At 39.7% G+C, this 14,057-nt stretch overlaps 1 protein-coding gene across 1 annotated transcript in view; it reads left to right on the top strand.

Annotated features, from left to right (window-relative positions):
- Positions 1-13,040, top strand: part of MBD5 (methyl-CpG binding domain protein 5) — a 321,328-nt gene extending 308,288 nt beyond the window's left edge. The window contains exons 13-15 of the mRNA XM_087819864.1: positions 2,719-2,827; positions 9,967-10,042; positions 12,886-13,040. Coding sequence (XP_087675990.1) covers positions 2,719-2,827; positions 9,967-10,042; positions 12,886-12,957 — 257 coding nt within the window. The 3' untranslated portion in view covers positions 12,958-13,040. The remainder of the gene's footprint in view (positions 1-2,718; positions 2,828-9,966; positions 10,043-12,885) is intronic.
- The last annotated feature ends 1,017 nt before the right edge of the window (positions 13,041-14,057 follow it).

Here is a 14,057-nt window from a genome sequence, read left to right as displayed (position 1 = left end):
TTTAATATGTGCCTTGTGAATGAAAGAAGCAAGCAGAGATTTAGACTGTTCAGAAAACTCTTAAACCTCCACTGTATAATAACATCTGGCTTTATTGATATATTTCTGACCTGACTGAACAGGCTAGAGGACTATTTGTGTCAAAGAATCGTTATATCTAAAGAATGTGAATAAGTGAAAGAAGGGATTTAGGAGTCAAAAAAGATATTCAACATATGTGTGTATTTATACACTAGGTAATATTAATTCTGGGTATCTTTTTCTAGTTCTTAAATATGTACAAATGTCACGGTGGCCTTTACCATAGCATCATCGTTACTAGGATGAGACTCTGTGGGCAGATTATGAATAATGATGCATGTAAAGCCCTCCCCCAGTTTCTCACCAAGATAGGAATTAAATCATTTCTGGAATTCCTGGCTTGTGAATGTACAGGAATATAAGATTGTAATTACAGATTAAAGTATTGGGTCTTAAGTTTCCTGTTCCAGTGTAAGTTTCATTAAAAAAAAAAAAAAAGTGTGTGTTCAACCTTTTTAATATCATATATATGTATATACACACACACATATATTTAACTCCCCACTATTTTCTTCATTTACAAGTTAGCCAAGTAATTTATGAAGGGGAGTGTTTATTAATCATTAAATATGCTTTCTGTTTGACTACAAATTGAATTAATTTTGTTCTCTGATACCATTTGGGGTATGTGTATTTTATATAAAGTGATTGCATATTTCAGTGTCTATTGGAGTTGGTATAGTACAGGAGGTTGAGTGCTTTAGAGTCAGACATGAGTTTCAATGCTGGCCCTGTTACTTAAACTCCTGAGTCCCACCTGTAAAATAACAAAAGTAATACTGGTCTTCAGTATTACCATATTAAATAATAAAACAATGCCTTTTACATAAAAATGCACAAGAAATGTTTTTACTGCACTTCATTCCTTATTTAATTAAAATTAGAAATTGAAGATTTAAAAAAAAAGTTTGATCTAACTTAGTGTTTTGTTTTTCTAATTAAGATGAATAGGGAAAGTTTTCAGTGTGGTGTCCTGCTTTGTTTCACTGTGACTCTGCTCTCTGTTGCCTGCATCCATCCATTCCTTCTGAGATCCCTCGGCACACGTTTGTGTCTAATAGAAGTTTCTGTTACAGGAGAGTGTCCTTCCTGCTCTCAAGAAGGCCATTTAAATATAAGTGGAATTAGCTATAAATTACAGAAGTGTAATGTGTGGCATAGCTTTCATATTCTCTTTGTGTGAGTGAATACAAGAGGGAACCTCATGTCTAACATAAAATGTGAAAATGTATCCAGACCCTTTTTTTTTTTAAACAACACATGGATGTATTCATCTAACTTAAGCTTTTCCAATCATCCCAATAAGACATTTTCTTCATGGCTCCTGTGAAGTGTTATTGGAACAAAGTAGTCTCCTGTTCTGGCTCACGATAGAGTGGTTATCCCCAATGAGCTTGTGTGTGTAAGATATTTGGATCCTTTAGGACAAAATACAGAAATCACTAAAAGGAAAATGTTTCCAATATTTGGCTGTTTTTTTCATTGAATACTAGAAAGGTTTGTTTTCAGACTTGACAGTGGAAACACGTTAATCATTACTGTGTACTAAATTTGAAGGGGTCAAGGGAAAAATCATTTATAAATAATATTCATGAGTCAGGAGGATTTAAAGACAAGAGTTAATAATGATATCCTTGCTTATTAGTGTTTATTACCCATGAGGCATTTTTGTCAACCTGAGTTTTTATATAAGAGTAGCATAAGTGTGGGGAAAACGCTGGACTAAGGGTTGGCCCCAGGGATTTGCCTTGAAGTTTTGTTTATACAAGTAACACTGTTTTTACTTAGATTTTCTTTTTTTTACAAAGATCAATAAAAATAGCAATGTTTTTCTAAAGGTCTTTTTATTCACAGATTACATACAAGTTTTCCTATTTATTAATTGTTTTTCTTAGGGGGGGTGGAGATCATTGGGGGTGAGTGGCACTTCCCGGCCCCCACGGATCCCCAGCTACCCTTTGGTGGCCACACTGTGATGACTAGCAGGCTTCACACAGGCTGGTGGAGATAAAGTAGGACAGGGGAGAGGACCTTCCCATAAAGTGTAGCAACGCCCCCTTCCCACATCAGTAAGGACTGTGGGTGGCCGCCCTAACATGTTAGGTACTAACGCCTGCTCTGCTGGCCTAAATGTTCAACGTGACTTTTCGCATTTGAATTCGCACAGCAATCCTAGCAGGAAGGTAGGTATTAGTGTCTTTATTTTAAACTGGGGGGGGGGGGGGGGGGACTGAGGCTCAGAAAATTTCAGTGTTTTCCTCATGCTAGGAGGTAAGATTTGAACTTCGCTCTGGAATCCACAGCCCATCCCCCTTCCCTAAGCCCTGCTCTTGCCCTCCCGAGGGAATACAGATTTGTGGTTTCTGCACAGCAGGCAGCGAAGAAAGCAGCCCAGGATATCTGAGTTCCATGATTTTGCCAATCGAAGGTTATTTAAATTCCAAGTTTTGATCTTAAAACACAATTTTCAAAATGTTGACAATTTACAAGGCAAGCAGTCTCTCGTTTCCGTCGCTGTTTGCAGCCGGAGCTGCGGAGTGGGCCTCAGTCGAGGGCACAGGACGGGGCGGTGCGAATGCTAAGCCTCCCGGCGCAGGGCCTGCTCCCGCAGGAGAGGGGCTGTTAACCATGCGGCCCGGGTAACGTGGTCTGGTCTTCTTACCTTCACTCAGGTGGAGCCCGAGAAGTTGAGGACACTAACAGAAGGTTTAGAAGCCTACAGCCGAGCCCGGAAAAGAAACAGAAAGTAAGCACTATTTTTTTTCCTTCCCATTATGTTTTTTAAGGATATAATTGACTGGTTTTCCTTCAAAGGGACAATGAAATCTCACTGATTTTTGTCCATCCCGTAGTCTGCCTAAGAGCAGTTTAATAGTTACTGCCAATGAGGACCATTGTAGACAAGCGAAATTAGCTGTTAGAGAAAATATTTTCTTAATTTATACTGTGTGGGGTTTCCATCTGCATCTCTCTTCATCTCCATCTCTCTGATTCGGTGTGCAACAAAATATGATTAATATTCTCAACATGTAGCAATTAAATTGTCTCTGAGAGTATAGCAAAAGTCTGCCATTTACAATTTGGCAAATTAACTGTTATTAGTCAAAGTGATGGTAAATAATTATTTATTCTCAGGACAGGTGCAGTAAGTTCTCTTTGGAATTATAACAAGAAGTTGAACTTTGGGACATTATTATTCAAGTTTTTCCAGATCTTTATATTCTGAGTAAATGTAAAATGGACAAGTAAATAATGTTTGAAACACAGTTTCCACTGTAGTTGTAATGTAGTTTTATATATCATAACTATTATTTTATTTTGAGGTAAAGAACTTCAAATGTTGCTTCTGTATCTGTACATGGAAAAATTGTTGTAAAATACATATAATTGACAGACCTGTTCTGATACTATGGTTTTCATATTATCAGACATCCAAGAATTGTGAAATCAGAACCATTAGGAGTGTGCCTCGTAAAAGGTTTATATAATGATACCGATGTCTATTAAGGGGCCCTCTCGTTCTCTTAGTGGTGTCTTCAGTAGTTCTTGCCAGAGATAAAATTTTAGAACTCAACCAATCTTGGGAAGACTCTCTCCATCTCACCGGAATGTCTCACAAGACGATGTCCATTGCAAGGGCCGACTCCTGTTTGGGCCCCTTTGGGAGGCAGCCAGTTGGCCTTGGCCGGACGAGGCCCAGTGAACTGGCAGATCCACTGCAAAGCTGATGAGCGGCAAACACAGCGAGGCAGTGCCCTCTGCTCGGAAGTGGCACTTCCTGTGGTGGCTCAGGAGTAGGGGGCTCCTGAAATTAACATAAGGTCTGGATGAAAGGGGCAAGTTGCAAGTTACCTGCCTCACAAATTTGTGATGGGCCGTTTGCTATAGAACACCAACAGCACTCGTTTGTCTGATGAAAAAAAATTCCCTGATATCTTCCCTCCAGTGAGACATGCCGGTTAGCTGGGTAACGTGTAAAATACCCGAAACAGAGTTGACAACACAGAAATGATTAGCTCCTCCAAATATTTAGATATACTGCCTTGCAATAAGCTGTATTTTCCCCCACAAACTTGCTATTAAGCAGTTTCTGAAAGGTATTGAGTAACACACAGTGATTTAAAAACTTTTTCTTCCAACCTAGTTTACACTGTGTAGTGATTTATATGGGTCTTAAGTGGCATTATGTAAAGGAACTCTGATGAAACCATTAACTTAGAGTGCAGACTGGAGAGGTAAAGAAGAAATTATGGCCCAGCCAGCATAGCTCAGCGGTTGAGCATCCACCTATGTAGGATCCAGGAGATGGGGTTCTATTCCCAGTCGGGGCACATGCCCGGACTTGATCCCCAGCAGGGGGCATACAGAAGGCAGCTGATCAATGACTCTCTCATCATTGATGTTTCTATCTCCCTCTCCCTTCCTCTCTCTGAAATCAATAAGAATATATTTTTTTAAAACAAGAAATTATGGAGCACACGTTAGTAAAAACAGCTTCATTTAGACCATTGTCTAAGTGAACTAATTGCCTTGTGAATGCCCAGAAGAATAGCTGATGCTTTGCACGTGTGGTTTGTGCAATAGAATTACCAACCCCATTTATAGATGAGGACACCCTGACCCAAATTGCTCAAATAATTAGTGGAAGGTCACATACGTGATAAATGATGTGTTGAACCCAATCAGTTATTTATTCCCCAATTTAAGGAGACTAATTTACCAAAAAAAAAAATCTGTGCCAGGAACAGTGCTGTAGGACCTGGAGCTCGCTGGTGAAGAAGACAGTTGCAGAAACAAATAATTAAAATGCTAAATTTGCGGTGGCAGCAATGTGTACAGTCTATTTGGGGATTGTAAAGAATGGCATTAAATTCAGGTAAGGGAGGACTCCCCAGAGGAGATGATACCTGAGCCAAGCCTTACACACTCTCTGGGTTATTAGCCAGACAGAAGAAACAAGAACGGAAATGGGGCGGCTCGATAGTGCTCAGGAGAGGTCAGCGGCTGGAACCGGGGGCTGTAAGGTGTGGAACAGGAAACTCTGAGAGACACAAGCACAGGTGGAAGCAGGACCAGGCCGCGAGGGCCCCCTGAGGGCCAGCGGGACCCTCTATCCTATGGGAGGGCCTGAAGGGGACAGGTGGGTGGGCTTTCACTTTAGATGTGGCTGTGTGGAGAGATTTTAGGGGAACCATTTTGGAGGCAGGGAGATTGAGGAGGCCCCGGTAGAAGGCAAGGGAGTGAGGACTCGGCCCCGGAGGAGAGCCGTGAGGGTGGCGCAGAAACAGTCGGGAGGTGGAGCTGAGAGCAGCAGGGCGACTGGCTGGCGCGTGAGGGAGGGTGGCCCTCAGGGACGGCCACCGGGGGTCGGCGGCGGAGTGGAGAGCACAGGGAGAACTGCTGGGCGCCCTGGGGCGGTGGGGCGCGGGGCCTGAAGCTGGGGAGAAGGGTTTGACGTTGTCACAGTGGCTGCAGGCGCACGGAGAGGCTCCTGCCGGTTTGCACGGCGGGCCCAGGGCTGCACGCTCGGGCACTTGAGCACCTACCGCAGGCCATGAAGGTGGGCAGGGTCACCGGTGAGAACGGAGGGGGCAGCCGTGGCAGGGGAGTGGGGCGCACATTGCAGGGTGGTGCGATGCTCGTCAGAGGTCCCCGAAGACAAGAGCTAAGAAGTCCCCGTCGACTGAGCGCTTTGGAGGCCAGTGGTCACCTTAGTGAAACCGGTTTCCCCTGGAGTCGTGGGTATAGAAACACAGTGGCCAAAGGTTTCCACCATTAACGTGAGAAGCTCCTGAAATATAGCAGTGGGAGAGTTTTTAAGATTACAAAGATTTTGTAGACTGAAGGGAAAAGAACAGAGGAGGAGACTAAAAGGGGGAGGATGGTATTTGGAACAAGATTGTTAAGAGGTGGTTTTTTGACCGGAGTTGAAATCCTGTTTCTTTCACTTCATTCTTCTGTGCCCTTGGGTATATTGTTTAACCTCTCCGAACCTAAATTCTTCATTTCTGAAGTGAGCATTTTAATACCTTCCTTTTAGGATTTTTGTAACATAGATAACATAATTAGAGCCTTAACACAGTACTTGGCACATGGTAAATATTTAGTAAATAGTTATTTTTATTATAAAGATACAGGTGAAAGAAACAAACTTACCTGATATTTTTTGCCAGTTGAAACATTCTACCACCATATTAAATGTCTAAAACTTTGTGTAGCCATTTTAATCCTCAATACCCTACAAATTGTACAATAAAAATATCTTTAAACTTATATGCTTATTACAGCCTAATCACAAAAGAAATATTAACATATTTATTGACGACACTACTAAGGTCATTTTGTACTTAAAAGAGGAAACAGCTTTGTTCAAGAAAAATTCTATAGCTTTTAGAACGTTACGATTTTCATTTATGTGAGGATTAAATTCTCTCTCTTATGTGTACATATAAATTATTTGGTAACCTGATTTTTATGAAGCTGGAAAATGATAAAGTAATAAAGCACTTTTACTTAAAAACCAAGAAATGATACTTAGTGTGTAAAATTTTCTTAAATCTGCACACTTTCTCTATGGATTAGGTTTCAGAGTCTACGGTTCCTGAACGTTTAAGTCTTACCCCGATTTCTTCTGTCCTACATGAAGTTGCCCAGATTTAAACTGACAGCGTAGAGCAACATGCCCTTTCATTTCCCCCTTATTTCTAGTACCATTCAGAGATGTGTACCTGGCTCTTTTTTTTTTAATTAGTGAAAATAAGGATAATGTGTGACAATATAGGCAATGAAGATGGGAAGTCGCAATTATCTCCATTAATAACTAGAAGTGTGATTATATGAACATCTATCGCTTAATCAAGTAGATTTTAGAGTGTCCATTAGCAAAAATGTTTATTATTAAATGTCAGCAGGGTATGGAAAATAGTAGAAGGGACACCACAGGGAGGCCCTTTGGACTGGAGGACTGCATTTTGACTAATTGTTCATTTCAGGAATTCATGGAGGTTTTTCTTCCTCTTTTAAGCTCGTTTTCCTCTGACCTGACAAGTGAGTGTAAAAACTGGTCTGCAGATTCGACATTTGGGAGAGTCACTCTCTACCTCTTGATTCTCACGATGTAGTCAAGTAATTTCATGCCCCACATCTCTGTATCTGTTCTCTCTTCCAAAAGTAGTCATTTATTCCTCTATTAACTACTTAAGTTTGTTAAAGAAAAATAACATACTAATTTTGCTTAATTTAATATAAGGCATTTACAAACATTTTAAGTGTCTTGTTGAAGTATGAGATGACAGACTTCTAAAATTCTATCTTTTTATTTAACAGGTAATGTTGAATTATTTATCTACTTTAATGGTAATGTTATTGTAATTTTTAATCGTTAGGTAAAATTTTTTATGACTCTCTGTTTATTGCCTTTGAAAATTATTTGTATTTAAACATCCATCTTCCTCATCACAAAATTAAAATTTATTTCACCAGTTCTCCCTAAAACGTCATGAGGTATTGCATGCAAACAGTTGTCATAATACCTACTTTTTAGGATTATTGTATGGATTAAATAAGATAATGTATATAAAGACTTACCACAATTCTTGGCACATAGACAATTTTCAATAAATAGGAGCTATTTTTGTTATGAAGGTAAAGGTGAGAAAAACAAGATTCCCTGATGGTTTTTCATGGAAAGGTTTTACCTTCTTTTTAGACATTTAGAACTTTATGTAGTCCATTTTAAACCCATAAGATCTTATCATCAAACTGCATAACAAATAAATATATTTTAAAACTTACGTTCATACGTTTCAATACAAAAAAAATAGTAAGGATAAATGTGTTTAACACATGACACAAGGTGTAATACTGTTGGGCAAGTAGGCAATGTGTGATGCTTGTCAGGACCTCCTCCAAACAGCCCACAAAAGCCTCAGCCAAGCTTAGATGGCCTTGTAGAGTCCGGGACTGAATTTACTCAGCAAACTCCTCACTGGGAAAACAGGGCAGACTGAATCCCCAAGATACCCAAGGCTTCTTAAACCCAGAATGTGTAGGTAAATAAAAGACAGTAATAAATGGATTATATCAGTTTGGACAGTACTCAGAAACAGTAATAAGGGGAAAAAAGATAAGTTGCAGAATGGTGTGTATATCAGGACACCTTTGGTGTGTATATATTTTTTTAAAACCAATAAAACAATACGAGGTACTGTTCTTGGAAATATCATATGAAATATGAAAACATTCCCGAAGGATATACAACACAGCTGCCCTTGGAGAGGAGGGCGGGAGAGAATGGGACTGGGAATTGATGACAAATGGGAACTTCAGCTTTAATTTTTTAAATAAAAAAGGCTTAAATATATTAACAGTATATCATTGGAAATGGGTTTGTTAGGAGTTGTTCATTTGTTTTATGCACTTTTCTGCACTGTTCACATTTCTAAAAATAAATGGAAAAATGTAAAAGCTAGAGGCTAGTTTACAGGTCAGCAAAAGGTGGGTGGAAAGGGTTTGGTGCTACATTACTCTTATAATGTGGTTAAAATCAATACATTATTTTTTTCCTTTCAGTTTAAATGACTTAAGTGCATACTATATGTTTTTCAAAATACAGGCTTGGTATCACGCTACCATGGACACGTATTTTTATTTAGTAAATATAGGCATCCGTGATGTGCCTGGCCGTATACTACTCAGGGAGGGAATCGCAGAGTTCTCCAAGGTATACACGGACCCCAGATGTATGAATGGCCCTGTCCTGGTACATGAGGATAAAACCCGGCGAGGACTGTGGTAAACCAAAAGGCCTCATCTAAAGGCATTCCTCTGAGTTCAAATACATTTTTAAACATGTGTGAGCCAAATTAAATGGGACTGTGAACCAAATTCTTCCGCAATTGTAAATTTCCCATCTCCCTGTAGTGTAGATGCTGAGACAGTTTAACTCTTGGAAAGCCCTGCTAATAGCCTGTTAGGAAAAGTTTTACCTCTGCATCTTTTCTAGTGGTTGTCCTGACAAGATAAATGAAATGAATCACCTTACTCAGAATAACTGGGTAATTATCTATATGCATAAAGAGGGGAAAATAGGCCAACAGAATGGACAAAGGGTACACGGCTGCAGAGGTGGGTAGTATGGATTTGCCCGGTTTTAGTAATTAGTGCAACAGCTTCCTAGATGTAAGTTTCAATAAGGACGGATGTACCATGTGTGTTATTCAGGCCAAACGCGTGTAACGGAATGCTGAGTGGGGAGGGAAGGCCAGGCAAGCGACAGACACTCTGAGACGGTTCAGACAGTTATGCCATCTTGGTTTGGGGGGAAATGGGGTGGGCCCAGGCGTGGAAGGACTGGGGCGTGGCGAGTTCAGCCGCTTCCCATCTGGATCTCAGCCTTCATTCGCTCGACTGCCGAAGCCAGGAGCTCCAGAGAGGGCAGAGGGAGCTCCCTAGTGGCCAGAGCCTGCAATTCAGCCCCTCCGCCCTTCCCCTCGCCGCACAGCCTGGCTGCCTGCGAAGAAGCAAACCGGGCCGAGAAGCAGCGCAGGGCAGGCGGGAATCCGGAGGACGAGCTGCTTCTGTGGGAAAAGACACTCGTGGCCCAGATTTCTTGCAAAATTATCAGACTGTGGAAGAAGCACATAGAAGGGGAAAGAATTCCTTTTCCCCAATCATGCGTTCAATTTTTTTTTTTATAGTTCTGCTATTTTATTGTCAGTATTCAGTGGTGAGAAATCCAATGTTTTGTTATCTGAATTTTCCAAATGTGAATATACGTTGATTTTTCTCTGGTGGAATTGGTACTTCTGTTTTCTGGTTAAGTCATTAAATTGCATTTTGTTCCTTTAATTTATTAATCTGATGTGTTGTTTTCATTAATTCTAGAAGTGGAAAGCTAAATAACCATTTAGAAGCTGCTATTCATGAGGCCATGAGTGAACTGGACAAAATGTCTGGGACTGTAAGTTAATTTATTTTTCCATTATACTGTGTTTCTTTGAAAATAAATTGTATTACACTTTTTTGCTAACGTCTCTAAAATATTGTCAGGCAACTCACGTAGCAATACTAAATTACTATGCTAAAAAAAGCAGGTATCAGAAACGATTCAAAGTAATTTAAGAAAAAATAACCTAGCAGTATTAACTACGTCTTTTTCTGAGATAAGTAATTTTTGTGTCTTTTCCCCCCACATAACATTCTTTTAAAATGTGAGCAGCAAAATATTGAATTAAAATCACAACTTTCTGCATTGGACTCTGAAAAGCTGTGGCCATTAGTGTTGCCTAAATATTCAGTCATGCAGATTTCACTCTGTCCTTAGAACAGAACAGTGAAATTGAACAACAGGGTCAAGATCAAAAAATAAAATACTTGGCACAAAATTCTGTTGTTAAATTAACACTATAACCTCTGGTTCTAGAGAAGGGGTGTCTACTTTTTTGTTACTTTATTGAACATCGCATATAATAGTGTTGAATGTGAACAACTTAATCTTTATCCTCTAATTCACTGATGTAAACACTCAAAGTATAATTTTGGTAATTTCTTTAAAAATATGAATTATCTAAAGTTATTCAGCTATGAAAGGTGATTTCTTTCACTTTTACTTGACACATTGTGTTAACAAGGTTGTCTGAAACCCATCCAGTGGCTGCTTCGTGACAGGCGTACGTTATAGATGCACAGAATGTTGGGGTTGGTGTGGGCTGTAGAGAACCCATCGTTTCGCAGATGGGGGAACTTAGGCCCTGAAATGTTAAATTTCCTGATAGAATGACAGAAAAGTGTGGAACAGGGATTATATACTCAAATGCCTTCTAGGACCAGGCAAATAATATCCATAAGTTAAATGGGTCAGGTATGAGACAAACAGCAATTTGAGTAGATTGAGAAATGCCAACCAAGATGCACTGGTCAGGGTAGGCTGCCTACCAACTGTCAGTCTTAGAGGCTCAACACAGTAAAAGCTCACTCCGGTCTGGTTCTGGTTGGGGAAGGCCTTGCTCTACAGAGTTGTTCAGGGGCTCAGGTTCTTCCTATATCTAGTGTCCACCATTCCTTAGGGCCTCAGAGTGTTCCATTTTATCTTGCATCCAGTCCAGCAGCCGAGAGAAGAGAGTGTTCACAGACGACCAGGATAGGTTTCATGGGCCAGGCCTGGAAGTTCATCACTTCTGCTGACTTTTCTGGCCTGATCCAGTCATATGGCCTCCTTAACTCAAGTGGACTAAGAAATGCATTATACACTGTTTTCTGCTCAGGAGCATATCGAGCATCTTGCTAGTGTCCGCATCAGGACATTGGCCTTTGTGTCCAGCAGGCAATTGGGGGTAAAGGGGACTGTGGCAACCCAGAGCATGTGCTCCCTCCAGGAGGAGCTCCTTTCTTCCTGCTCCAGCAGATCTAAACCATAGGGGAAATTGTGCCAGTGTTACAAGATCTTATTTTCTAGATGTCTAGAAGTAAAATTTCTCCTTTTTTTTTAGTTGGCAACTATTTTTAAACTATTAAAACATCATATGCCTGAACAAAATACATTTCAGACCACACTTGTTCCACAGGTTACTAGTTTACATTCTTGAATACAGGCTTCTTTCCTTGATAATCAAAAGATTTCAGTTATAGTTCCTTATCAGAGACTAGTGATTTTTTAAAATGTATATGAAGGGGTTAGGAGGAAGAAGAAATTTGAAAAATGCATCAAAGTTATTTTTAAATTTTAAATATTATTTTTGAAAACTTTTCTGTATTTGACCCTGAATAGCACTGAACTTTGCTGTTATCTAAATGTTATTTTTAAAACATATAATAGAGCCAACTTGTAGTGAATCTCAAGAGCTGATTGTATACATCTCTTCCTAACTCTGAGTTCTGTGATATCACATTGCTAGCTTGAAATTTACCATGGTGGAAGTATTTACACCACAGAAATTGGCATGCACTACAATTTGCTCGTGTCCCTCCACAGGGGACATTTGGTATACCACTGCCTTGGGTCCATCCTGCCTTTCCTGCATCTTGACGTTGCCCTCTCTCATCAGTAGCTGCAATACAGCATGAGGCACCTGATCACCCCTCTAAGAACCTGCCCCCTGACCCTCAAAACCATACTATCTGCTTTCTGATGCCTGACATTCATGCTCTACAAATGCTTCACCCCTGCTCAATCTGATACGCAGTCCTGAATTCTGCTAGTTTCTGCATTAGTTTATAAAGATCAAGTTGTATTAATTGCTCTTCCCAAACTACACAAGCTTAGATCTGCCAACAGATGGTAGTGGTGTTCCATTTTCCATCCTGGCTCTTCTCATAAATAAACTTCCTTGGGCCAAGGTTCTTAAAATCATTGACCCTTCTTAGTAGTTGTAAAATAAGTAGGGTGATGGAGTGAAGAAGAATACATGATTGTTCTGTATTCATCCACTTTCCAGATCCTAGTGACATTGGTGATCTAGGGCTCTCTAATGGGAAAGGCCTTATTTTCATCTTAAATTTTACTGCAGCAGGAGCAACTATGCATCGCATTTCCCATGCTTGAGTTTTTTCCAGTTCCTCCTTTATGTTCCACTGCTTTGGGGTTCCACAGAGTGTTGCTCTGCTTCTAAGTTTCAGGATTCCTCATATTCTGTAACGACTGTGGGCACACTGCAATCTGAAGTCTTAGTAAAATTTTAAATGCCCCACCATAGCAATGATTAAAAATGAAAGCCTAAGTCTGTCCCCTACTCTTTCTTTGTCAGAAATCAGATGGTATTTATGATTTCAACCTCTGTTGTTGTTTTCCCACCTCTTTATTTCCAGGTTCACCAAATCCCACAGGGCGACAGACAAATGAGACCCCCCAAACCCAAGAGGAGGAAGATCTCCAGATAACAGGGACTACTCTACCATGCGCAGTGTTTATTAAAGGAACGTGCACAGATACATCTGTATATAGGTATTGATATAGCCACTGTTATATCAATATTTATACCACGGCAGAGAGCTACCACCACAGGGTGCTAAAAGAAACAGTGATACAATATTTTTTTGATCAGGAAGGATAATGAATGCTGGAAAAACCAATCAAAATCCCCGAATGATGAGCGTGATAAATGGTCAAGAGATGACTGAGAAACTCTTTTTTCTATAATACTAAAATTGTGATTATAAGAAATAGTCCAAATGTTTCTGAAGAATTTTCAATGTTGTATATAGAAAATACAGAATTTCATGGTGATATCAGAAATGTAAATATTGTACAATATTGTCATGTACAAGCGTACCTAATGCACACTTTATCTTTTATTGTACAAAGAAATAGTGTACAAAATTCTTTGGTTTCTATGGAGTACACCTACCAGAGACTACCAGTGTAAAGTGATAAATAAAAATACAACCTAAATGCTTTTCTATTATAATGTAAAAGATGCTGTTTTTGTACTTAACAGCAGAGAAAAGGCATGATGATGTATTACCTGAATTATGACATACACTGCACACCACCGAGTGTCCATTTATATTGTCTGTTTGGAATGTACCTGGCCTGCAAGCACTGGACTTGACCTCGGATGTCTAGGAAATTGAAACCTTGCAGATTTCTAAAGGGATGGGGGCTCACAGGTCTAAATTAAGAATTCAGAAACTGCAACCATTTGTTGCATATTTTTGTTACCTAAGTTTTAAAGTAGAATAGGTTTTATAAAAAAAAAAATCTTAGATGGAATATTTTACTCAGTCATTTCTGTAGGTAACGTTTGATAGCCACCTATTGAACTAGATAGCTTATGCTGCACCACTGTTGAGGCTCAGAGTTAAGTTTTTTTGCAAACGATACCTGATAAGATAAAACTTTCTTCTGTTCCCATACATGGAGGCTAACGCCCCACTTTGAAATCATTATAAAAGGGAAGGTTGATTGTAATTCAGTTTTTCTTTGGTGGCAAAAGGAAGTATGAATCATCAAAGCAAGTTTCATATATCCATTCATCAGT

This window comes from Miniopterus natalensis, chromosome 8 (genome assembly GCF_054644295.1).
Source record: "Miniopterus natalensis isolate mMinNat1 chromosome 8, mMinNat1.hap1, whole genome shotgun sequence".
Lineage (NCBI taxonomy): Eukaryota > Metazoa > Chordata > Mammalia > Chiroptera > Miniopteridae > Miniopterus > Miniopterus natalensis.
This window is presented reverse-complemented; position numbering and strand designations above follow the sequence as displayed.